The sequence below is a fragment of the Vombatus ursinus genome, unplaced genomic scaffold, assembly GCF_900497805.2.
Source record: "Vombatus ursinus unplaced genomic scaffold, bare-nosed wombat genome assembly UNPS02004698.1, whole genome shotgun sequence".
Lineage (NCBI taxonomy): Eukaryota > Metazoa > Chordata > Mammalia > Diprotodontia > Vombatidae > Vombatus > Vombatus ursinus.
This window is the reverse complement of record NW_020944476.1, coordinates 980,493-1,007,810: the sequence shown is the minus strand read 5'-3', so window position 1 is coordinate 1,007,810 and position 27,318 is coordinate 980,493. Positions and strand designations below refer to the sequence as shown.

Below are 27,318 nucleotides of genomic sequence, written 5' to 3'. Positions count from 1 at the left end.
GAGTGATTATTATTATTATTATTTTATAGGGAGTATGTAATATGAAAGTACCTTGGACTCAAGGTCAAGAGAGAGCTGGGCTTGACTCCTGCCTCTGTCACTTGATAGCTATGTGACCAGGGGACAGTCTGAAGCATTCCAACCTCAGTTTCTTCATCAGTTAAATGAAACACCTATGTTACATATTTCATAGGACTACAGTGAGGATCAAATATACATAAAGCACTTTGCAAACCTAAAGCTATAAATATCAGCTTACTATTGTTTGTATATTCAGCATTGAACAGAGAGTTGTTAAACTGTATTAGATTCACAGGGTCCACCGACCAAATGCGTTTTTGCCTTAGCCCCAGAATAACATCATTCTGGTTTACATTTATTGGGTCATAGTTTGAGTCTGTTGCCTTCTCCTTCCTATTATGTCATATGAAATAATCCATATTTTCTCAACAAGGCCTTCCCCATGTTTCTTAAAAGAGCTAATTACCTGCTCAGCTGCCATGTTTCACTCCCTATGTAAGCCACCACACCACTTGCCTGTAAGTTTACATGGGAGTTTAGAGCTTACGAAAATTGTTCAATTATAAATTTCAAACTTAGTCATGCCAGAGTAAAAGTTGTGAACTATTAACCAAGCAGTTCAAAGTGGATATGGAACTGGAACCTGCAAAAGATTCTGTGCTTCAGGGACCACATTATCTCTCTCATTTAATTCCTCCCTCTAAGTGTATCCTCATTATTTCTCTGTTATTTCCCTAATCCCTCTAACTTTGTTAGCTCACTGGGCAGGGACTATATCTAATTTCATGCTCACTTAAGCACTGTGGAAGCTCAATGTCATAATATTCCCAGTTCTGCTACTGGTTCTCTGACTCAAAGTCAATCTTTCTCTGGAGAAATTTCCAGAATTTCTTATCTCCTAGTTTCCAAGGATGCAGTGAGGATAAATGAACAGTATCTAGAGATTGCTTTCAGCTACCTGTGAATGAGAAATTTAGGATCATTATATGTAGCTAACAGAAAATTCTTTAAATACTTACATCAGTAACAAAAACTGGCATGTGTACTAAGGATGCCTATTCACCATGGGCAAGTGATTATGGATGGCAAGTATCTTCCCCTTTTTATCTGCCTTCCTCATCACTATTTTAATCCAGTGAAGAAAGAACAGATGGTGCTGCACTGGGGGCTATCTTAACAAATTACGAACTACATCATCCTGTCAACGTTATCTGGCAGGGCAATTTCTAATTAAGGAAATCATTTTTAAAATGTTAAAGCATTTATTAAACACCTACTATGTGATAGGTGGGGCAGCTAAATGGTGCAGCAGATAGAATGCGGGGCCTGAAGACAGGAAGATTCGTCTTCCTAAGTTCAAATCCGGCCTCCGACACTTACTAGCTGTGTGACACTGGGCAAGTCATTTAACCCTGTTTGCTTCAGTTTCCTTATCTATAAAAATGTGCTGGAGAAGGAAATGGCAAACCACTCAGTGTCTTTATCAAGAAAACCCCAAATGTGGTCACAAAGAACTGGACGTGACTGAAAAGGCTAAACAACAACAACAAAAAAAAATGTGATAGGTGCCAGGAATACAAATATAAAAGTGAGACCATCCCTGCTCTCAAGAAGCTTATGTTTATTTAATAAGAGGAAATACATAAAAGGGAGTGATGGCAGAAAAGGGAATTTTGACCTGAGGAATCTCAGGGATAAGTGGACCTATAGAGCATTTGATTCCAGTAGCATTCCAGTAGCAATGAAAATAACGACTTGATTACTGTTTCCAGAGGAAGAGGTGGGAAAGGAAGCAGGGGTGGGATGAGGCCAAGACAGACCCTGTTTTCTTTTCTTTCTTTTTTCTTTGGTAGGCAATGGGGCTAAATGACTTGCCCAAGGTCACAAAGCTAGTAAGTGTCAAGTGTCTGAGGCCAGATTTGAACTCAGGTCCTCTTGACTCCAGGGCCAGTGCTCTATCCACTGCACCACTTAGCTGCCCCTAAACATTTTTCTTTTCTTTTCTTTTTTTAAGGCAATTGGGGTTAAATGACTTGCCCAAGGTCACACAACTAGTAAGTGTCAAGTGTTTGGTCTGAGGCTGGATTTGAACTCAGGTCCTCCTAACTTCAGGGCCAGTACTCTATCCACTGTGCCACCTAGCTGCCCCTCGGACCCTGTCTTCATATGAATGGCTAGATGGTATTGACGTATAATCTCTAGACAGTTACATATAGTGGTTTATGTATTTTGCACTCACTGGCCCACAGATCAGGACAACTGAGTCCCAAGGTGCAGTTCCAAAACTAAGCTGACTGGTTTCCCCAGAGACAGAGGACATGGTCTCTAAAGGCCCAGGATAGAGGGTCTCCATTCTAGGTGGGAATCAGCAACAGGGCAAATGGTAGTAATATGGGCTGGTTTACTGGTAAATAGTTGAATCGGGATGGTGAAAAGTAAAAACAATGGACAGGCAAGGAAGGAAGATTCTTCATTCTTTGAACTTTTTTTTTAAACCCCTGTAGAGTCCTAAAACATAAAATAATAGTAAAAAAAATCAAGACAGTAACAACAGTTTGTGGGCAAAAAATAAAAAAGCTCAAGAAATCAAACTGTTATGCTTAGCCTGTCACTGGTTCATTCTATAGAGTTCTCCCTGGACTTAGAGAATAAAGTGACAGTGAATTAATTGTTCACCTCAAAAGGCTAATTTGCTGTATTTCAAATAAATCTAGCAGCACACTCCTCTCTTCCCAAATGTGTCTCCCACCAGCTGGATACTCCACCATCTGTAGCAATCACAGATTTGGATAAACGGAGGGGTAAAGAAGAGAACCAAAGGCAGGTTGGCCTTGTTGCCTGGGGAGAATAAGTTTCTAAGGCCCTCCCAAACTTCTAAAGAAGAGTTCATCTGGTTAACTACTTTGAGATCCAAAATAAATAAATAAATAAATAAATAAATAAATAAATAAATAAATAAATAAATAAATAAATGCTACAGATCTTGCCTATTTAGAGAGAAACCAAATAACAGAAGACAAACCAATTCCATAGAAACCCTTACTTGAATTTCCCACCAAGACTTTGGGCAAGCGCTGGCGCTTCACCAGGACTGGAAAAGGATCTCTCCCATCATTCCGTTCATGGACCTCTCGAACTTCCACTGTATCATCAGCAAGGTAGTAGTGAATAATATAGGCTCGACTCTCTCCAAACATGCTATCTGTGTCATCCCAAATGGAATAGAATCGGAGGACCTGGAGGAATCCAAAACCATTGCTTAAAAAAAAAGTAATGCCCTCATCCCCCATCCCCTAAGAAGAGGGCTTGATTTTTCCTCTTTGTCATTTAAGATTTAAACATAAACAAATAAGGATCAGTTGACATCACGGTGGCAAAGTAGCTGCCCCATGATGAGCTCAAGAAAAGAAAAATTCTTCCAAGGCATTGTAATGGCACTTGAAATGTTGAAATAGTTGTCAACAGCTAGAAATGAGTAAAAGATATACTCTGTGCAGAAATCAGAGGTTAAACAGATCAGTTTTTTAAAAAAATTTGATTTTTAATTGATATTCTTTGTTCCTACATCACCTTCATCTTGAATATATCCCTGTATATATCTACTACTCAGGGAGTCCTTCCCTGTAATGAAGGTTTAAAAATAAGGAATAACTCAGTTAAAACCAAAATACTGATCTGTAAATAAAATCAGCTGAGGTACAATGAGTAACTGGTTCTGTTCACAGTGACATATGGATCTTAATAAAGTTATATTAAGATTGCTTATACATCTCAAAAGAAAAATCAAAGAGAAGCAGCAGTCCCTGCCTCTCTGAACAGGGACACCAAAGCCAGGATCTGCTGACAAAATAAAAACAGTAGAGAGACCTGCTGTCTCTCTGAGTCATGTATCCAAGACCCCACAGAGACTCTCCCAAGATTAATCAAAACAGATGACACTACCCACTTGTGATGATTCATGAGGGCACAAACAGTACTGCTTGAAGAAACCTAAAAAAAGTATTTCCAAAGATTATGAAGTCTTGGGCAAGAAACTGAAGATCATAGGAATATAAGTTGTTTTTTTTTTTCTTTACTGTTGCTCATTGAAAGAAAGAGATGTTGAAAAGAAACAATTATTTAGGATATGATTACTGGCTAAGAAGGTGGTGTCCAAGAATGGGATTTGAGTTTTTAATGATGGCTTAAAACATAGGAATAATATATCCCTGACCAGGGATGGAGCACAGCTAACAAAGGCTGATTAAGAATGTATTTATAGGGTTTCTTGCAAATCTAATAAAAAGATCTTTAAAGAATGGAGGAATGATAAGACTGCCTATGTATATCCATCAAGAGAATAATTATAGTTCAAAAGAACAGCAGTTGGGACCCTTGTAAATTCACAGGAGACAAAATCCAAAAAAGAACAAGCAATAAAACTCTCGGTCTCAAATGTCTATACATAAATGCCAAATGTCTAGGCAACAGAGGTGACAGGACTAGAAATCCTAATCCAAAGAAGCAAATTTGACCTCATCCTTAAGACTTGGTGGAATGAAACTCACGCCTGGAAAAATGGCTCTACAATTCAATACTTTATTCAGAAGACACAATATAGGCGAAAGAGGGGACAGTAACATTATATAGTAAGAAGGCATACTCATGAGGAAATCCAGAAAGAGGAAGAAAAATATAATGGAAAATAGTTGAGGGAAGCTAGCAAAAAGAGAAACTTAACTAATTTTTTTGTCCTTAAAGTTTACTACAGCCTACCTAGACATAAAAAGGAACTACAGGAAGAGTTTGGGAAATAGATCACCAATCTGGGAAGGAGGCCTGATGTAGTTGTGATGGGGAACTTCCAGACATATATGCAAGGGTATATGCTCTCTTTCTCTCTCTCTCTCTCTCTCTCTCTTTCTCTCTCAAGCTTCAGGCTTTTTCACACTGCTAAAAGCAGAGCAAACAAGCAAACAAAAAGAAGCTAACCATGAAAAGCTATTATGGTGACCGGGAAGATCAAGACACAAACTCAGAAGAAGACAATGAAGTCAAAACAGCTACAAGCAAAGACTCAAAGGAAAAAAAGTGAATCAGACACAAGCCCAAGAAGAATTCCTGAAAGATATAAGAAATAATTTTCAAAAGTAAATAAGAATGGTAGAGGAAAAATTAGGTAAAGACATGAAAACAAGGCAAGAAAATTATGAAAAGACAATTAACAGCTTGGCAAAAGAGGCACCAAAAATTCACTGAAGAAAAGAACTCCTTAAAAAGCAGAATTGGGTAAGTAGAACCTAATGACTCCATGAGACTTTAAGAAACAATAAAACAAAGTCAAAAGAATGGAAAAATAGAAGAAAATGTGAAATATCTTATAGGAAAAACAATTAACCATGAAAACAGATTAAGGAGAGATAATTTAAGAATTACTGGACTACCTGAAAGCCATCATCAAAGAAGGAGTCTAGAGATTATATTTCAAGAAATTATCAAGGAAAACTGCCCTGATATACTAGAATAAGAGAGTAAAATAGAAATTGAAAAGAATCCACCAATCACCTCCTGACAGAGATCCCCAAAATGAAATCTCCCAGGAATATTATAGCCAAATTCCAGAGCTCCCAGGTCAAAGAGAAAATATTTCAAGCAGCCAGAAAGAAACCATTCAAATATCATGGAGCCACAGTCGGAATCACACAAGATTTAGCAGCTTCCACGTTAAAGAAGTGGAAGACTTGGAATATTATATTCTGCAAGGCAAAAGAGCTGGTATTACAACCAAGAATAACCTATCCAGCAAAACTGAGTATAATCCTTCATGAGAAAATGGGATTTTTAAGCATTTAAAACTAGAATTGGCCAAATGGTAAAAGAGATACAAAATCTTACTCAAGAAAATAATTCCTTAAAAATTAGAATTGGGTAAGTGGAACCTAATGACTCCATGAGACTTTAAGAAACAATATAACAAGGTCAAAAGAATGGAAAAATAGAAGAAAATGTGAAATACCTCATAGGAAAAACAATTAACCATGAAAACAGATTAAGGAGAGATAATTTAAGAATATTGGACTACCTGAAAGCCATGATAAAAGAAGGAGTCCAGTGATTATATTTCAAGAAATTATCAAGGAAAGCTACCCTAATAACCTAGAACCCTAGAGCCCTTCCTCCCCTATTCCAAGAACAGAGCCCAACATTAACATAAAGTTTTTAAGTATTCCTAATGAAAAGACCAGAGCTGAGTAGAAAATATGTTGTTTATAAGAGACACATTTAAAACAGAATGACACACACAGAGTGAAAATAAAGGACTAGAGCAGGGTCTAATATGCTTCAGCTAAAGTAAAAATGGCAGGGCTAGCAATCATGATCTCAGACAAAATAATTAAAAGAGATAATCAGGGAAACTATGTTATGCTAAAAGGCACCCTAGATAATAAAGTAATATCAAATTTGTAGAATGGTTAGACTCAATGACTAGTTGTTAATAATTCCATGTCAATGCAGGTGTAGGTCTCCAGTGGGGTACCCCAAAGATCTGTACTTGGCCCTGCACTATTTAATATTTTTATCAGTGACTTGGAGAAAGGCATTGATGGCATACTCATGACAATGAAACAAAGCAGGGAGAGAGAGCCAACACACTGAATAACAAAGTCAAGATCCAAAAAGATCTTAATGGACAATGGAGACAAATGTAGCTTTCCACATGGGTTCCAAAAATAATCCATTTCACAAGTAGAACATAGGAGAAGCATGGTTAGATAGGAGTCTCTACCCAAAATGCCTGGCAGTTTTAGTGGACCACAAACTCAATCTGAGTCAGCAATGCTTGGTAACAGCCAAAAAAACCTGTGATCTTGGGCTTTTCTGGGAAGCCTCACTTCCAGAAATGAGTCCCTAACCAGACTGCATCTGAAGTATTATTCAAGTTCAGGTACCTCAATTTAAGAATGACAGTGATAAATTGAAGAGCATCTAGGGAGGATGGCAACAAGGATGGTGAAAGTTGAGTCCATGACAAAAGACGATTCAATGAAGAAACTGGAGATGTTTAGCCTGGACCATAGAAGACTCAGGAGGATTTGTGACAGTTGTCTTCATGTATTTGAAAGGGTATCAGGGAGCAGAGAGCTGTCCAAGAATACAACAGGCTGCTTCGACGAGTTCTTCCTCACTGAAAGTCTTTGGGTTTTTACATCAAGTGAATGATGACTTGGTTGGCTGTGTTGCCACACAGATTCCTCTATTAACTGGTCTAGAATGGCTGCTGACGTCCCTTCCAACTCCCAAATGCTGTTTTTCAATGAATAAGAAAAGGTTCACTATTTATGTCAGTCTTCTGGTTTCCATTTATAGCCCCAGTAAAAACATCAGTAACGTAACACAAAAGACTTTTTTTTTTTAAAGAGAAATCATTCAACTTAATGAATGGCAGGTGATGCTTTCTAAACTGAAAAGAATAAAATTCCTAAAAATAAAATAACAACACAGAGGAAGTACTGAGTATGTTGAGTAGGATGGAGCTATTAATGACATACAACACTCAGAAGTCCCAGCTGTGGTCAGAGGAAACAGAAAGTCAACTTTCTTACTTGGAGCTTCATGCTGCAAAGGACAAAGAGCTTTCAAGGTCCTGATCTTGAGGGGCAGGGCCCTGATCTTGAGGGACACTGTTAATATCTTTTAATCCCTCCTCCTGAGCATATTCTCATTATTTCTTTATATTTCACTCATCTAACTTTGTTAGCTAAACGAGTGAGTACCATATTTAATTATATTCTCATTTAATCACTATGGAAGCTCAACATAATATTTCAGGAGACATTTTCCCAGGAGAGAATAGGTTACCTGAGGAGAGGGACTAATTTTTTTTTAAAATATTTGTATCCACAGAACATAACAAAAAGCCTGACATAAGACAAGAGCTTATGAAATGCTTGCTGAGCTGAATTAAATTAACGAGAATCAGTTTGCTTGTGCATCAAAGCTCAAATAGCTCATGGTCACAGAATGGACCTTAGTTGAACCATACTTGGCACAATCAGTTCAAAGGGAAAACTCGAACTCACTGACAATTCATCACCTATTTTATCTGCAATTGGGGACAGCCAATAATTAGTTATCCTTTTTGATCTCATTCCCAGAATTTCTGATTTATACCAGGCTTCCACAGATCTCAGGCACGAAGTCACCATGGTGCTTAACAATTTCATTCTGGTATCTGGTATTTTTGGTGTCTGAAGCAGTAGGCAGGGAGGGACGAGGTGGATATAAGAGGATAGGGGTTAGGACAACGATCAGGGCTTGGGGTTCTGTCCCACCCCAAAATGGAGCAGTCCATACTGAAGGCCCCTAGGAATGGGGATAGAGAAGGTAAACACGGAGGGGAAGCACAATGTATGGGAAAGTCGTGCAGGGACACAGGGTTGGGGCCAGGTTATGATGGGGATAAAAGGGCATGTTACCCTTTCTGAGCATCAGTTCTTTCACCTGCAGAACGGGGATAATTATATCCCAATATACCTACTTTATACCTACCTACTTTACAGAGTTGTTGCAAGAAAAATATTTGTAAACTATAAAACACTATTTAAATGTTAGCTATTATTATTCTAAAACTATAAGGCATTTGCATGGCCGCATGAGAAATACCAGATAGGAGTATATAGCATATTTGACATTTTACATCATATTATTTTGTCTGACATAAATATCTGTGAAGTTCTTTTCTATACTTGTTTCTATATAAAATCTGAATTATAATATTTACTGGTACAGAATATTATTTTTAGCTCTCATCAAAACAAAATCCCCAAAGCTGAAAATTCCTGTTTGCTAAATTTGGGGGCTGGCTTCTATGTATATACAGCAGATTTGTCATGCCTTGATTTATACTCCTGAGAGTTAATATAACATAACTGTGGTCTACCATCATAAGTAGCTATATCTAGAAATTGGCTTTTTGTTTAGCACAAAGTCACAGAGATGGACCTAAACTATGCTGGTCTTATTGATCTCTGTCGGATTGTACTGAGATAGCTGGTGTTCTCATGCTTATAATAAAAATAATATATTCATATAATGCTTTAAGGTTTGTAAAACACTTTCCTCACACCAGTGCTGTGGCAAGGTTATTCTGTTTTTACAGAGAAAGATGTTGAGGTTCCAAGGGGTCCTGTGACCTGCCCACTAAGTATCTGAGGCGGGACAGGAACTCTGATTTCCAGACCCCACGTCCAGCTCTCTGGGCAGAGCTCTCTGCTGTCAATGAGCAGAAGGTCCCTCAAAGGTACCCAGCCAGAGAATGCACATCAACCTGACAAAATTTAACAGGGGGGAACCTGGAATAGAGTTTTCGTGAAATTGCTATTTTGATATCAGAAACTCAACCAAATTCACCATCTTTGGGATGTTTCTAGACATTGTAGTTTTACCAAAGGATTCAATGAGAATTGCCTGAACTTTAAAAGAACATATGGTCAATTTAAGACCTGAAACAGGAAGCAGATGTAACTCAAGAGTCTTGTTTTTTTGCTTTTTGTTTTTTTTATATTACTTACCTTCTCAACGGGCTGGAGGGAGAGCGTATGGGACTCAAAATTTTAGAAAAGAATGTTTAAAAAAATAAATATAATTTGAAAAAGAAAAATGACAAAGGAGATGGTTTCAGAAAAATCTGGGAAGACTTATATGAACTGACACCAAGTAAAGTAAACAACATTGGATACAATAATTGCAATATGTAACAATGATCAACTGTGAAAGACTTAGCTAATCTGATCAATATAATGATCCATGACAATTCCAAAGGACTGATGATGAAAAATGCTCTCCACCTCCAGAGAAAGAACTGATGAACTCTGAGTGCAGATTGAAGTATATATTTTTCATTTTATTTTTCCTGTTTTGTTTTGTTTTGTTTTGCAACATAGCTAATATAAAAATGTTTTGTATGACTTTCCATGTATAATGAGTGGGAATTTGGAACTCAAAGTAAAATGAATGCTAAAAAATTATAATAATCCTGAAAAGGAAAAACAAAAAAGGTTTTTTGTTGTTGTTTTGGCTTTTTTACTTTATAATTTCACTACTGTAAAGGTGATCTCACTCAACTCAATTCTACACAATGGGTTGGCTCTCTGACCTGAAATTAAGGTATTCCTACAGCCATAATACTGGATGAATTCTGAAAGCATTGTACCTATATGGACAAAACAAAGTTTCACTACAACCTATCAAAATAGCCTATTCATTGCTAAGGGTAGGAAAATTTGAAAAAGGGAGCAGATCCATTAAGGTTCACTTACCTTTTTATCAAAGGTCAGAAATTGTTTAAATTGGTCAAAGTCTGATGGGGTGACATATATGCGGAGAGGTTTTTTCCGGTGTTCAGTGTAAGGGTCTAAAGCCATTTTCTCTGGTGGATTCACTTCAATTCCTTGACTCTCTAAAAACACCTAAATGATTCAAAACACAAAATAATCATGTATATTCCTGGAAATATTATAGAAGGTAAAATGAACTCTGACCAGACAACAGAAACTTATGGGGCGCTAATGATGGACCCCTAAAAGTCTTTCCCATATGGCCCAGATCCCTGGTTCCCAGGCCCTTGGTGTTGGCCTGGGACACCCAGCCCTTTCCAGTTAATAATCCTTTCAACTGTCCAAGCTTTGTGGCTTTGACCCTGCCCCAATCTCCAATTCTCTGTGACCTCTAATCTAGCCCAGCCCTTCATTGTCTGTAACCTCAGGATTGTCCCCTGGCCACTTTCCACTTTAATTCCATCTAGACCCCTTCCACTTGGCCTTGGTCCCTGGAGTTTGCCTGGGACACCCAGCCCTTCCAGGTCCTTCTCTGTTACCTCCCAATCACCCACACTATTGGTCAATCCTTGATCACATCCAGATTTTCCAGTCTTTCTGTATAAAAGATCCATCTTGCCTCAGTGCTCAGATTCAGTCTGGCCTGCTTGTCAATACAAGTATCACAACACAGTGAATTCTTAAAATCTTGCCCACTCTGACTGGTGTTCTAACAAATCTTATCTCTGGCTGAAAAGAAGACTTGGTTGAATTCATTCAAGGCAGGAACCATGTTGTTTGCCCTTGAATTCTGGGGTTTCCAGCACCCCTAAACCTCAACAAAACCAATGAACATTACAGACAACATGAAGTCAGGTTTTAGGAGTGGGGAATTCTTGACCTTTACTGCCTAGTCAACTAACAGTACTTCCTGTCTAAACTGGGCAAATCATGTAATACCACATTTTAATCCAGCCATATATACAAGATTACAATAAAGAATTCCTTCACAATGTATTAACTTATAAATATTGCTAGACAATGCAATATAGTCTAGGAGACATTGGGGTATAAGAAAACTTGGACCTAAAAACTTAATAAGGCCTATAAAATTTAGCGAGGTGGCAAAGTTAATAAGCATTGATTAGGTGCTTACTATGCACCAGGCACTTTGCAAAGTTCTCAGGATACAAAAAGAGGCAAAAATCTGTTCCTTCCCTCAAGGAGCTCAAAATCTAATTGGGAGACAACATGCAAACAAACACACGCAAACAAGCTACGTACAGGATTTGTTATTGTTCATTTGTTTCAGTTGTGTCTGACTCTTTGTGACCCCATTTGGGGTTTTCTTGGCAAAGATACTGGAGTGGTTTGACGTATCCTGTAGCTCCTGTGACAGATCAGGAAACTGAGGCAAAAAACTGGATGCCACTCCCCTAATTGGTCTCTCCCTTCCAGCAGTATCTGATGTAGAAAACCAATAAGAAACTCCTGAACAAGACCCTGAACCTTTCTATGCAATCCCTGATCTGAGCCCAATCTCTTTTTATTCCAAGATGTGAACCACTCTAGACTACCTTATCCCTAGTATGTGGTAATGGCTGCACTGTGGGAGGTTGCCCTGTGATCCTTTCTGGCAGAGAAGGGAGTACAGTTGCTGCCCTAGTGAAAGAAGCTACTCAAACCATCTCCAGCTCCAAGAAGCAGCTTCTCCACAATGCCCTCCATAAGGCCCCTATTTCCTCCTGCTGTGACCAATCTGGATGTACCTTTCTCTGGTTATCTCCACCTTCCCCTCTGGGATCCCACCACTGGGTATCCTCTTAAGCCAAAAGCTTTCCCTTGTAAATTAACATTAATTGGGTGACATTAAAATGCATCCAATAAAGGAGTTTTGCTTTCAGCATCACTGGTTGGTTCAGCTCTCTTGCAAATGCCTTCAAACTGCATAAGTAGCCTGAAATACTAACTTACAAGGTTTTGTATGATTATCCCCATTTAACAGATGGGGAAGTTGAGGCTCAGAGAACCCAAAGGACTTGCTCATTATCACGTAAGCAGTTAAGCATCAGCCTCAGGACTTCAACCAAGGTCTCTTGGCATCTAGCCCAAATTCAATGCCCTTGCCACGATTCCATGGCACAAATTGGACCTAAGGATATTTATTTCATCTCCAAAACCTAAGTTACTAACACTTAGGCTTTCTTTTTATTTCAGACTTCTCAGTTCTACCCAATAATGCAAAAGAGATATAGGCACCAACATTTATCTATTTGTGGACAGCAAAAAGGAGCTGGTCTATGTGGGAAAACTGGAAAACTAATGCATTGTTGGTGGAGTTGTGAAATGATCCAACCATTTTGGAGAGCAATTTGGAACTATGCCCAAAGGGCTATAAAAATGTGCATACCCTTTGACCCAGCAATAGCCCTTCTAGGGATATATCCCAAAGAGATCATATAAATGGGAAAAGGACCCACATGAACAAAAATACATACAGCAGCTCTTTTTGTGGTGGCAAAGAACTGGAAATTGAGAGGATACCTATCAATTGGGGAATGGCTGAACAAGTTGTGGTATATGAATGTAATGGAATACTATTGTGCTATAAGAAATGATGAACAGGCAGTCTTCAGAAAAATCTGGAAAGACTTGTATGGTCTGATGCTGAGTGAAGTGAGCAGAACCACAAGAACGTTGTGCACAGTAACAGCCATGTTGAGTGATGACTAATATTGATAAACTTAACCCTTCCCAGCAATACAAGGATCTAAGACATCTCCAGAAGCTTCATGATGGAAAGTGCTACCCACATCCAAAGAAAGAACTATGGAGTTTGAATGCAGATCGAAGCATACTATTTGCTATTTTTTTCCTTGTGTTGTGTTTTGTTTCCTCTTTCTGGTGGTTCCTCCTATTGGTTCTAATTCTTACTTACAATATCACTAATGTGAAAATATGTTTAATAGGAATGTATATGTATAGCCTATATCAGATTGCGCGCTGTCTTGGGGATGAGGTGGGGGGGGGAGAAAAATTTAAAACTCAAACGCTTATGGAAATGAATGTTGATAACTCAAATTATTAAAAAAAAAAAAAGAAGGAGCTGGTCTGAGTTGGATGCTAAACTAGATTTCTTACAAGTGTCTGAACTGGCACTTTTCTCCCCAGTGTAGAAATGGACCCAGACTAATATAGATTTGAGGATTCCCTCCCATCTTCACCATCAAGGGAAAAAAAACTGGGAAAGAAAACAGTACCTCCTCAAGATTGCTAAGGCCTAAAAGTGTATTACTCTAACAAAAAGTCAAGATAAATTTTTGAGTTAGATACAATCCCGAGTTTCATTTTGTTAATACATTACAAATCAATGTAATGAAACTGTTTTCACAGTCACTGCTGTTTTCCAATTCATCTTGACATCTTGTCTCCTTAAAGCCTTCATTCAATTAATCAATCAATCAACAGGCATTTATTAAGTAAATTAGTGCCAGGCACTTTTCTACACACTAGGGATACAAAAAAAAGTGGGGAAAAAATGATTGTTGCCTTGGAGGAGCTCACATTCTAACAGACTTGACAATAAATGGTAGAGTAATTGGGAAGAGGAATGGCAGAGTACAACAGAATGAGATCTGAACAGGTTTTAAAATTGGAAATACAACAGAAACTTGGTTTGATGTTTTGGCAACTACAGAGGCTGTCTTAGGGCATCTGAGTAGTATGGCATAACAAAGAGTATGGGGCTTTTGCAAAGAATCATGAGGGGAGCCAAGATAGAGGAGTAAGCAGGAAATCACCTGAACTCTCCCCAATTCATCTCTAACAACTATAAAATATCACCTCAAGATGAATTCTGGAAAGGCAGAACCAACAAAAACATGAGGTGAAACAATTTTCCAGCCCAAGACAACTTGGAAGGTCACCAGGAAAGGTCTATTTAACTCAGGTAAAAGAGGAATGCAGTTCAGGGTAGGCAGGATCCCGGTAAGGTGGCATGAGGCATTGCCGCAGTAAGTCAGAGGAGGCACAGAGCCCCAGTGCAGGTCAGTGACGGGGCTCCAAAGCAGCACCAGGCTAACAGCCAGGGCCTGCAGTCCCTGATATAAGAAGCTTGGGACAGTGCATCCCCCTCCCCAGGAGCAGACCTCAACATTAAAAATAACAAAATAGGCTCAGAAAATGAGCAAAAAAAAACCAAAATAAAACAAAACAAAAAAGAACCTGACCATACAAAGTTATTATGGCGACAGGGAAGATCAAAACACAAACTCAGAAGAGGACAACATTGTAAAAATGCCTACATTCAAAACCTCAAAGAGAAATGAGACTTTGTCTCAGGCCCAAAAACAACTTCTGGAAGAGCTCAAAAAGGACTTCAGAAATCAGATAACAGAGGTAGAAGAAAAATTGGGAAAAGAAATGAGAACGATGCAAGAGAATCTTGAAAAAAGGGTCACCAGCTTGATAAAGGAAGCACAAAAAAATGGAAAAAGATGTACAAAAATATACTGAAAAAAACAACTCCTTAAAAAATATAACTGGCCAAGTGGAAAAGGAGATAAAAAAGCAAACTCAAGAAAATAATGCCTTCAAAATTAGAATTGGACAAATGGAAGCTAACGACTTCATAAAACATCAAGAATCAATTAAATAAAATTGAAAGAAAGAAGAAATAGAAATGTAAAATACCTCACTAGAAGAATCAAAAGACCTGGGTTGAGTGTAAATTCTACTCTAATTAGCTGGAAAGTGCTGGAAAAAAGTCATCCTCCATACCTAAGTATCTTAATCATTAAAATAAAGTGATTGAACTATAGCAATCTCTAAGGTAATCTCTAATTTCTAGGATTTCATAATATTAACTTTTGTTGTAATTTTTAGTTGATAAGAGAATTATATCTGAGGATACAATAGCAACAAAATTTTCTCCTCATTCAAGATTCTAGACCAGTATCAAAACGTGATTTTAAAAAATAGCGAAAGGCAAAACCCAGCTGATAGCTAGTTTGTTTTCTTAACTTACTCAGTTAATGTTAAATACCGGATTTACCCGGGTCTGATGTTCTGCAACACTCAGATTCTTAAGCAATGCCACAGAAATACCAATTAAATCAACAGTTAAATTTACATATACAATTAAACAAATATTTACACAAGATGTAAAATAATTTGGAGTTATGTCTAACTCTCCTTTTAGTCAATTCACCCTCAAAATATGAGTATGTCAGAGTGACTACATGTACTTCTAATAGAAACAATATTTACATTAATTTTAATAATCACAGTATGTCTCACATCTGTGACTCTTTGGGTGGTTTTCTGTTTTACAATTCTTAAACATGTGTGGTTCAGTCATTGGCATTATATAATTTAAAAAAAACACTGTTTGCTTTTTGAATGGTTTAAAAATCATGTGCTTAATAAAAATAAGAACATCAGTTTCCCTCAAAATAGCTTATGAAATGAAGGCTGGGTCACTAATGTTTGCCATATAACCTTATCTTTCTTTGGGAGATGCTGCTCAAATAACAGAAGACTGTGTTTTCCTTTTCCTTGCCTTTTCTGGGAAGCTTTTTGCTGAGGCTGCATTGTCCCCTTTCCTAACACTGAACCATAAATTATCTAGATCTTAAAGTATATATGCTGAAAATAAATCCAGGCTCAGGAGGAAAAAAAAAAGGATGGACTAACTTCATAATTAATCAACATTACTTGTTACCTTTTTACTTCATTTCAATTCTCAAAAATTAGGACAAGTATAAGAACAAGTTAAAAACACTACAGAGCAAATTCTCCTCTCTGAGGATGATGGAAGCCAGCCTGTATAAGTCCATGCTGGGATTATAAGGGTAGGATTTAAAAAAGAAAATCATTTCAAAATGGCATTTTAAACATCTGCTGTGCCCACATAATTCCAGGGATACATAGCTCATGTGCCAGAGAAATATAAGGTCAAATCAAAGACAAAGAACACCCAAGCTATGGTGTTGTGGTACAGCACACAGAAAAGAGTTGTAGACTTGGAATTTGGAGTACCTGGGTATGAAACCCACGCCTGACTCCTACTGGCTGCATGGTTCTAAAGTAAGTCAATTTCTCTTTCTGAGCTTCAGTTCATTCATCTGCGATATGGGGGATAATAACAGCACCTTTTTCACAGGGCTGTTAGATGTATCAAAGGAGATAATATACATAAAGTGTTTTAACCTTAAAGCCCTACATGAAATTTGAGCTATTATTATTGTCATCATATTGCTTCCCAGAATCCTTATTTTCTTGAAAAATAAATGTGGAACTCCCTCCCACTTCCATATGCAGAAAAGCAACAAATTAAAGGGTATTTTTTTTTCTCAGCTACAGAACAGTAAGCTATGTGCAGAAAACCAGTTTTCACTGGTCACTAAAGAAAAACTAGGCTGCTTGGGAGGATTTAAGAATGGACAGGAGGAAATGTTTTCTCCTTTCTAGACCAAGAAAAACTTATTGTTGCTCTCTGTGACTGGAGCTCAGTCTTAATAGAGAAGAATGTTAGAAATTGATGCAAAATCAGAGAAAAGGTGAATCATATCAAAGGTGTGACAGTGGTCATCTGTGATTGTGACAATGATGATCCAAGTCAAGTCAGTTATCAATTCTATAAGTCAGATGGCTTTATGTACTTGATTTTTATTTGGTCTGGACCATTAAGTATTTCATTCATTAAAGCAACTCCCTCAGATAAACTGCTCAATAGTGAACCTACACACAAAATGGGTTGTACATATACACAAAGCCATTATATCCCCATTCTATTTGTTTTTTCTACTTTTTTTTTTTTTTTGCCTGATCTGTGATTTCATTGGTATAGCCAAATCCCTTAACTCCCTGGGGAGGAAATTTCCTCTACCAATGCAAGTCACTTAAATTCACTCAGCCTCAGTTTCCTCATATGTAAAATGGGGATAATAATAATATATACCTAACAGGGTTGTTATTAGGACCAAATGCAATAACAATTTCTAAGCCTGAAAGGGCTATATAAATGCTGGTTATTATTATTATTATACAAAGTAGCCCCTTTTAAATTAAAACTATGTTGAAGAAATCACAAGATTTCAAAATTCATTCCACACCTTTGTAAAAGGGTCACAGTCAACAACATGGAATGTCTTCCCATAAATTGTGAGGTTGATACCCCGATTCAGGTCTTTCCAGTGGTAATGGTCCCCACGGTCATTCTTAGGCAGTCTCTGGCGCTTGATAAATTTGCCCTGAGGAATTCCAGAGTTTTCCACAATCGGCTCCATGACTGACACGCTGTCATCCTCCAGGTAATAATAGATGGCCACCTTTCGGATCCTATAGTGCTCCTCAGTAGACAGAGGGACATCCTCTTGGAAATAGGCATCAAATTTCAACACCTATAAAAATAGTAATTGCTCCCCAAAGGAGGAGAAAATGGTGGCATTATTAGGTTATCATCAAATAATATTTAGCCTTTTCATGTACAAAGACACACTTGCACACATGCACATACACTGAAATACTTCAGCAATCAATAACTAAGTTGATACTCCACCAATGAACTTCACAACTCCTCTCCCACTTAGCAGATGGTCTTTAAGAATTGTTGTGACTGCATGACCAATATGGTATTATGTTTTGTATGATTGAACATCTATAACCTATATCAAATTGCTTACGGTCTCAAGGAGGGGGAAAGTGAGAGAAGAGGGAAAGAGAGAAACAGAAAAAAATTTAACTCAAAAATTTATAAAATTGAATGTTTAAAATTGTCTTTACTGTAATTGGGAAAAAAATAAAATACTATTTTAAAAATGGGAAAAAAAGAATTGCTATGATCAAAAAGTTTATAAACCTGCAACTAATCCAGTGATGAGCCTCACTGAATTTACCTCTATGGTGGTTCTTGGATAAAAAACAAAGAATCCATCACTGAGTTTGAATCTGACATCTATACTTTTTGGTAGGATCTGTGAGATCTTATACTCCTTAGGCATAGCCTTCAAGGGTTATGACAAGGAGTCATTGAGGTACGCCTTCAGTGCAAGAAGAGTTAAATAGAATAAAGAAGACAAAAAAGGAAAGTGACAAATGTTGGAGGGGCTACTGGAAAATAGGGATATTAATAACTCTTGGTGGAGTTGTGAATTGGACTGGGCATTCTAGAAAGCAATTTGAAATCATGCCCCAAAAGTCACTGAATTATTTATACCTTTTGACATAGCAATACCACCACTAATCCTATACTTCTTAAGAGATCAAAGAAAAAGGACCCATCCACAGATATATTTATCACAGCTCATTTTTTTTTTTTTTTGTGGCAAAGATCTGGAAACTAAGGAGGTGTCCATCTATTAGGGAATGGCTGAACAAATTACAGCATATGAAGACAACAGAATATTATTGCACTATAAGAAACTATGAAAGAAATTAGTTCAAAGAAATTTTGGAAGAATTGTATGAATTGATGCAGAGTGAAGTAAGGAGAAATAGGAGAATGATTTTAAAACAACATTGTAAAAACAAAGACCAAGGAATTTTGATCAATATAATGACTATCTCAGAGGACCAATAAAGGAGCATGCTAATAACCACCTCCAGGCAGGTGAAGGATACGTAATACAGAATGCATATTTCTTACAAGGGTTTCATTTTTCTTTTTCTTTTTCCCAATAAGGTGTTGAGTGAGGGGTGGTGGGATGGAGAGAAAATAAATGTTTGTTAATTAAAAAAAAGTTTAAAAAAATAAAGTTAAGTTGCTTTAAAAAAAAGAGAGAGAATTATATAGAATAAGTTAAAAAGCCGTCACTTCTACCCTCTAAATGCTTAAGCCCTAAGACATTTATTCTCTCTCTCCATAAGGAAGCCTCAAATATCTCAATTCTTCCAACTTTACTGATGTTATAGATCCCACAGCATTTTTGGAAATGATAACAAGGTTGCACTGTACTATAATTTTTAGTGTCCAAAAGATAATTTAAGGATCCTGGGACAAGTTCATTACCTTTGAAACTAACAAATGTCCACAGATGTTAATTGATGATATAACTATTCCTATAAAATCTTAATCCATCATAGAATCTTTTAAAAAATTACTTTATTATTTCAACATGAGTGCACAAAATGTGGTAGGAAGCAAACAAGATTATATATATATATATATATATATATACACACATATATATGTCAAATAGGGAGAAAATAATGTCTTGGTGAATGGGAAGTATGAAAACATTCTGAGACGTCTGAAAACCGCATGAAGTTTGAAGTAGACAAATAAATCAATGAGAAAATTAAATAAGCAATCAAATGAGGAGAAATATTAGAAAAATGTGGAAGGAATGAGGCTCTAATACCTATTATGAGGATGCTGAATCTGATGAAAAGGGCTATGGAGAGCTAGTAAGATATTTTTAAAGGGGAAACGATGTCATTGTAGGATATGGCAGGGACAATGGTTGCTATAGTAGTATTTTGTACTATCTGGAAAGGATCTGAAACTGTTAATTACTTTTACTCCCTTCCCTCATACTTTCTCATCCATTGGCTTCTGAGACGATGTACTCTCATTGTTTTCCATCTACCTCATTCTCTTCCCACCCCTTAAAGATGACTGTACCTTAAGGTTCTGTGTGGCTCTTATCTTACTCTACCATCCCTTGGTGATTACACCTACGTGCATTACTTTCACATCTGTATCTTTAGCCCAGAAAGATCTTTCCACATAGCTGCAGTCCCACAATTCCAACTAATTTTTGGATATCCTCACCTGAATGTCTCACTGGCATCTCAAACTCAACACACCCACACTGACTACCCCAAACCTACTGTTCTCCCACCTTTTCATTTCCATTGACAGTACCATCTGTCTAGATAGCATTCCCTCATCCTAACAGGAACCTAGACTGAAAACTTCCTCATTATCTTTGATTCATCCCTGCCCTTGCCTTTCCACTCCCACTTCTGATTCTGGCCCTTATCCCCTTGCCTAGACTATCCCAACATTATCCTCCCAATGTATTTTCTTGTTTCCAGTCTCACTCCTTTCACACCACAGCCGGGCTACTTTAGCTTACAGAAAGAAAGATACAGTTATGTAATTTTTTCTTTTCTTTTCCTTTCGTTCTTTATTTTTCTTTTCCTTTTTTTTAACTAAAAAAACCTTCAGTAGCTGCTCAACTATGGCCTACCAGATAAAGCAGACTGCTTATCCTAACGTTCACAGCCCTCCAGTCTAACTCCAACCTAACTTTCTATTTATTCTAAACTTAGTAACCATCAATAACAAATGCAAAAAATGCCACTTAAAAAAATTAAGGACCATATACAAAGCTGTAAGTTTCTAATTAGATTTCATTTTTAAATGTGCATATTAACTTTAATAATGCCTAACAATCTAAACATCTTATTTGTTTCCAAGTTCCCTTCTGTTATCCTTTCATTCTGTGTAATTTTGGGAACATTTATTGCTATTATTTTCAATATTATCATAATCATCATCATCATTATTGGTCTGAACCTGTGACTTCCTTGGTATAGGTTTCATCTTGTGAAGAAACTCCTTTCTCCATCCCCACCTCCACCTCGGACAAATCTACAAATGCTTTTCAATATAGTCTTAGAGAGTTGCCTGGGGCTTTGAGGAGTTATTAAGTGGCTTGCCCAGGGTTGGTTGCGTAGTCAGCTGGACAAAGGTACAAAAGCAAGATTTAAACCCAGGTCTTCTTAATTCCAAGATGGTGCTAGATCCACCGTGGCATGCCTCCTGTCACCATTATTATCACATAACTTATCATGAGTGTTCCAACTTACCTTTCTAGCTTTATCTCACTTCGCTTTGTTTTAGATGACACACTGTTTCTGTAGTTCTCATCTAACCCTTTCTATGCATTTGTTCATGTTACCCTCTGGAATATTCTCACCCTTTTGTCATCCTTAAACTCAAAGCCCAACTAAGGGAAGATTTCATAGAAGCACCAGATCCCCTCTCCTACCAAGCTAGAAATGATCTCTCCCTCCTCAGAATTCTCATTGAACTTCATCTGTAATTGTCCTTTACCTCTTCATTCTCTCATGCCTTGTATCATGGTAATTTATGGACATGTATTATCATCCTTAGGCTGCTAGGTGATACAGTGGATAGAGGGCCAGGCCTGGAGTCAGGAAGATTCATCTTCCTGAGTTCAAATCTGGTCTCCGACATGTACTAGCTGAGTAACCCTGGGTAAGTCATTTCATCCTGTTTGCCTCAGTTTCCTCACATGTAAAATTAGCTGGAGAAAGAAATGGCAAATCACCCCAGTATCATTGCCAAGAAAAGCCCAAATGGGGTCATGAAGAGTCAGATATGACTAAAATGACTGAAAAACAAAAACATTATCATCTTTGTTAAACTTTTTGAGGATAGGAATTATGTCTTTCTTATTTAATCTTTTTATCACCGGCATGTGCCACATTGTCTGACATGTAGTAGGTGCTTAATAAATGTTTGCTAAATTGAATCTGAGGCAGGAAAAGTAAATGATAACGTAATGACACGATCAGATTTAGACTAAATTTGTAGATGGCTGTTTCTGGAAGATACTTCCTGTCTGCCTAACCAGTTCTTCTCAGGACCCTTTGCTGACTCATCATCCATATCATCCATACCATGCCCTCCTAATTGTGGGTACACCCTCAGGCCTTTTAATGGGTCCTTTTCTCTTCTCTCTCTCTACAGTCACTCCATCAGGTTCCATGGGTTGAATTATCTAACATCTCTAGGCAGATTACTCTTAGGTCTATCACACCCTAATCTCTTGAGTGCCCACCACTGCCTGACTTTTGAATATTGCAAATTAGACATTCTATAGCCATCTCAAACTCAACACATACAAAACAACTCATTTTCTTCCTCTCCACCCCTAACCAACCTACCCTTCTTCAATCTTTCTTAATTCTGAAGAAGGTACAACTATCACCCACATGTACAAAAATATTTATAGCAGCTCTTTTTGTGGTGGTCAAGAATTCGAAATTGAGGGTATGCCCATAAATTGGGGAATGGCTGAACAAGTTGTGGTATATGAATGGAATGGAATACTACTGTGCTATAGAAATGATGAGCAGGCAGACTTCAGAAAAACCTGGAAAAATTTATATGAACTTATATGAGTGAAATGAGCAGAACCAGGAGAACATTGTACACAGTAACAGCCACACTGTGTGATGACTGACTTTAATAGACTAAGCTCTTCTTAGCAATGCAAAGATCTAAGACAACTCCAAAAGACTCATGATGGAAAATACTATCCACATCCAGAGAAAGAACTATGGAGTCTGAATGCAGAGGGAAGCATACTATCTGTTCTCCTTTTCTTTTGTTGTTTTGTTTTGTTTCTTCTTTCTAGTGGTTCTTCCCATTAGTTCTAATTGTTCTCTACATCATGACTAAGGGGAAAATATGCTTAATATGAATATACAAGTACAGCCTATATCAGATTGCATGTCATCTTGGGGAGGGGGAAGGAAATGAAGGAGGAGAAAATTTTAAACTCAAAATCTTATGGAAGAGAATGTTTAAAACTAAAAATAAATAAATTATTTTAAAAAAGAAAGTTCTACTATCCTCCCAATCAATAAACATTTATTAAGTGCCTACCATGTACCAAGCATTGTGCTAAGCTCCCATGTTCCCAACTTTACTGTTATCCTCAAATTCTCACTCTCCTTGATCTCATATATACAATCAGTGGCTGCTTTTCTGCTTCTAAAACAAGTCTCCCATCTATCTACTTCTCTTTACACAGCTACCATACCCTTTTCACATTTCACCTGGATTATTGAAAAAGCCTCCTAATTGGTGTCCCTAACAACAGTCTTTCCTTCTTTGATCTATCCATCTCACAGATCTCGAAATCATTTTACTGAAGCACATGTCTGACGTTGTCACTCCTTTACTCAATATATGGTCCCCCTGTTACTTTCAGGATCAAGTATAAACTCTTCTCCTTGGCACTTGAAGTCTTTCACAGTGTTGCTCCAAATTATTTCCCCAGCATTATTCTATATTACTCTCCCTTCTTATATTCTCTCTTAGCACTTTATGGCGAAGTCCAACTGGCCTTCTTGCTGTTCCTCATGTGCAACCTTCCATCTTTCTGCCTTCATAACTTTGCACTGGTTGTCTCCATGACTAGAACATCCTCTCACATCACATCACATCAATTATAATACCTTATTTACCTTAACACTCAGCTCACACATCACCTTCTACTTGAAACCTTTCCTGATCCTTCAAGATCTTAGTGCTCTACCCCTCAAATTACAGTTATCCCTTCCATATCGCAACTGTCCCCATTGCAGTTTTGATATATTTTGGGTGAGCATAAAAAATAAAATGGGAATTTGGAGAGAGTTTTGTGGAAGCTGCAGACGACACACAAAGGCCTACAGATGACATAGAGCCTATGACCAAACACTTAACCCACATTTCACAATAAGGTACTGTATGGGTAGCAAGGTGGTGCAGTGGATAGAGCACTGGCCCTGGAGTCAGGAGGACCTGAATTCAAGTCTGGCCTCAGATACTTGACACTAGCTGTGTGATCCTGGACAAATCATTTAACCCCATTTGCCTCACAAAAATAAATAAATGAATGAATGAATGAATAAATAAATAAATAAATAAGGTACTGTAAACACCCCATAAAAGACAAAGAAAAAATTCAGACTTCTTTTCTGGTATGAAGGGAGGCCCAAAAAAGTTTATGTGGATTTTCCAGATAGGTGCTTTAAAAATGCTTATTGGTTGATTAAGAGTGTGTCAGGATTTGCTGACTTCTTAAAAGAAATAAAGAGAGGAATGACAGATAATGTTAGAATTTTAAGCTTGTATAATGTTGAAATGACCAGTTAGAGAAAGGTATGAAGGAAAAATGAAGAGCTCTTTTGGCTAAGTAAAGTTTGGGAGCAATGAGATTCTCACATAGCTATAGTGTTTCTTTAAGAAACAGGAGAATTAACATCAGCAATAAAATACAAAGGCAGACATGGGAGATGCCAGCATAGAATGACCGAGGTCACCTAAGAAATTATCAAGCAATCCGACAACAGGGTAACATGGCACAAGACAGATAATATAATGCAAAGGCTCTGAAGAAGAGATCAAATTAACAATTGAATGGTGTGAAGAATAATGGCATTGAGCGATATAAAGGAAAGAAAATGATACTTTAAAAGAGAGATCAACTAGTTGCAGTATAATTTACAAAAAGGATGATAAGTATTGTGTCAAGGAAAATTCTCTTGGAATTGGAGGAAAGAGGTTACTAGAGACTTTTATGTGAGAGTTTCTATAGAATAAGAGAGTTGAAAACCTAACTGTAAAGTAATACAAAACAATAATGCCTTAAATACCATGAGGTCAGAGCTTAATGCCAGAAATAGGTATAAGACTTGTCTTTCTAGAAGTTTACAACCTCCCCACCAAACAGCAATAACAACAACAACAACAACAACACGCAAAACACAATAAAGCCTTAGCTTTTCCAAAGTCAAGAAGAAAACAATTTAGGCATCTTGACTTAAAACTTTTGTTTTTTTCTTGGCTGGAAGGAGAAAAAGGGTAGAAAAGCAGAAAAAATAAGAAAGGTTAATAGGAAAGTGTATGATAAGAAAGAAACAAATTGATGAGAAGAGTAGTATAATTCAATCTGTCAAACACTTCTCAACTGTATACTAAAGGAAGAAAGGGAGATAGAATCTGACAATGTGATGGTTAGGATATGAGGGAAAGCAGTGATGGGATGCAGTAGAACCTGAAACAAGGGATTCAAAATTTCCTTAAGTACTATGCACTAACATTGCTATCTATTTAATCAGTGCCGTCAATTCTCTCCCACATGATGGCAAGGAGCATCCACACATATGACCCCTCCCCCTGACTGATGTTTTAAAGCAAAGAAGAGTTGAAGGTAATATATAGTTAAGTGGAATGTGAAATAAATACTGTCCATCCCACTAATCTGTTGGTTCAGGCTTCTGGAATGAATTATCAGATCTCAAACTTTATACATAAATATATGTGTGTGAGTGTGTGTGTGTGTGTGTGTATGTGTATACACATGTATATGTGTGTGTATATATTGCATATATATAGCAATCATCAGAACTACTTGATGCTGCTTAAAAAAAGAAAAGTAAATCAGTGAATAGGTGAGCTAAGTAAAACTCGAAAGCAATCAACATGGTAGCCTGGTATTCAATAAATCTGAGGAACACAAACTCCTGGGTAAAGGATTCCTTGTTTGACAAGAAATGCTGGGAAAACAATTTTTAGTTAGGCAGAGAACAGGTTTAGATTGGCATCTTACCCCCTATAAGTTCCAAATGTAAAAGGAATCTAAGCTTTAAAAGTCATAGCATAAAAAAAAAAATTAGACATCCATTGTAAAGGTGAGAATTCATAACAAAACACAAATAGTAGACACCACAACAAACAAAACAGATAATTTTGATTACAGAAAATTTTAAATGTTACACAAACAAAGCAGCGCAACTAGAATAAGAATGGAAACTATTGAGTGGGGGGAAAATCTTTGCATCAAAGATCCTGATAAAGGTCTGATATCCAAGTGTTATAGGGAATTGACATAAATAAGCCATTTTCCAATAACCAAAGGATATGTCATTTTCAAAAGAAGAAATGCAAAAATCAATAATATGAAAAATAATTCTCATCATTAACAAATGCAAATTAAAACAGCTAAAAATTTTGCCTCATATCCAACAAATTAGCAAAAATGGTAAAAGGGGGAAGTAAAAACAGTGTTGGAATGCCTTGGGAAGACAGACACTGATTTATGGAGCTGTGAACAGATACAACTATTTTGAAAAACAATCTGGAATTACTCCAGAAAAGTCACTAAGCTGTTTATATTTTTTGACCCAGAGATTCCACTATTAGGCACATAACCAAAGGATGCCAAAGACAGAAATAAAGTTCCCATGTATTTCAAGGTTTAAAAAGCAGCACTTTTTAAGATGGCAAAAATATGAATCAAAGTGGAAGTGCCCATCGATGGCTGAACAAATTGTGCTTTATCCATGTTACTGAATATTATTGTGCTATAAAAAATTACCAGTATGATGAATTCAGAGAAACATGGAAAGACTTGTATGAAATGGATTAGCATTTATAAGACCAGAAGAATAATATGCATAATGGCTACAATAGTGTAAATAAAAATAATTCACAGGCGTATATGAATTCAGATTAATGCACTAATCAATCTTAGTCTGTGCCAGAGAAGAGGATTAAACATACTTTCCTCCTCTCAGAACATGTTACATGTACTGTCAGAACAAGTCACTTTTTCAGTTGGTTTTGCTTAACTGTTTTTCTTTGGAATAAGGGAGGGTTCACAGGACAAAGCGGAGGAAATGAGAAAGAGATGAAAATTACAGCGATATGGGGCAGCCAGGTGGTGCAGTAGATAGAGCACTGGCCTAGAAGTCAGAAAGATCTGACTTCAAATCCGGCCTCAAACCAAACACTTGACACTTATTAACTGTGTGACCCTGGGCAAGTCACTTAACTCCAATTGCCTAAAAAGAAAAGAGAAAAAAAAAGAAAATTACAGTGATAGAAAAACAAAAGACATTAAAACTTTTAAAAAATAGATTTTAAAAGAGAGAGGAGAAGACAGGGGGAGAGAAAAGTTAAAAAGAGGAGAAAACAGTCCAGCACAATGCTTGGCACTAAATAAATGCTTGTTGACTGAGTGATAGAAAAGGTATTCTTTTGGCTTTTGATCAGAATAAGAAAGATCAACAAAAGGGCCAAAATTACCTAGTACATTTCTCCCATTTAGTGTGTCTTACCTAGCTAGGGTCAGAAAGTATGAGATCTGAAAGGGTCCTTAGAGAGAATCTTTCTTGTCTAGGGGTTCCTAACCTTTTTCTGTGTCATAGATCCTTTTGGCAGTCCAGTCAAAGCTAGAGACTCCTCAGAATA

The 27,318-nt window shown here is 37.2% G+C and overlaps 1 protein-coding gene across 1 annotated transcript in view; it reads right to left on the bottom strand.

Annotated features, from left to right (window-relative positions):
- Positions 1-27,318, bottom strand: part of EFHC1 (EF-hand domain containing 1) — a 94,364-nt gene that overhangs the window by 44,882 nt on the left and 22,164 nt on the right. The window contains exons 3-5 of the mRNA XM_027840297.1: positions 17,432-17,719; positions 10,320-10,469; positions 3,065-3,257 (exon numbers count right to left, since the gene is read on the bottom strand). Of these exons, the coding sequence (XP_027696098.1) occupies positions 3,065-3,257; positions 10,320-10,469; positions 17,432-17,719 (631 nt within the window). The remainder of the gene's footprint in view (positions 1-3,064; positions 3,258-10,319; positions 10,470-17,431; positions 17,720-27,318) is intronic.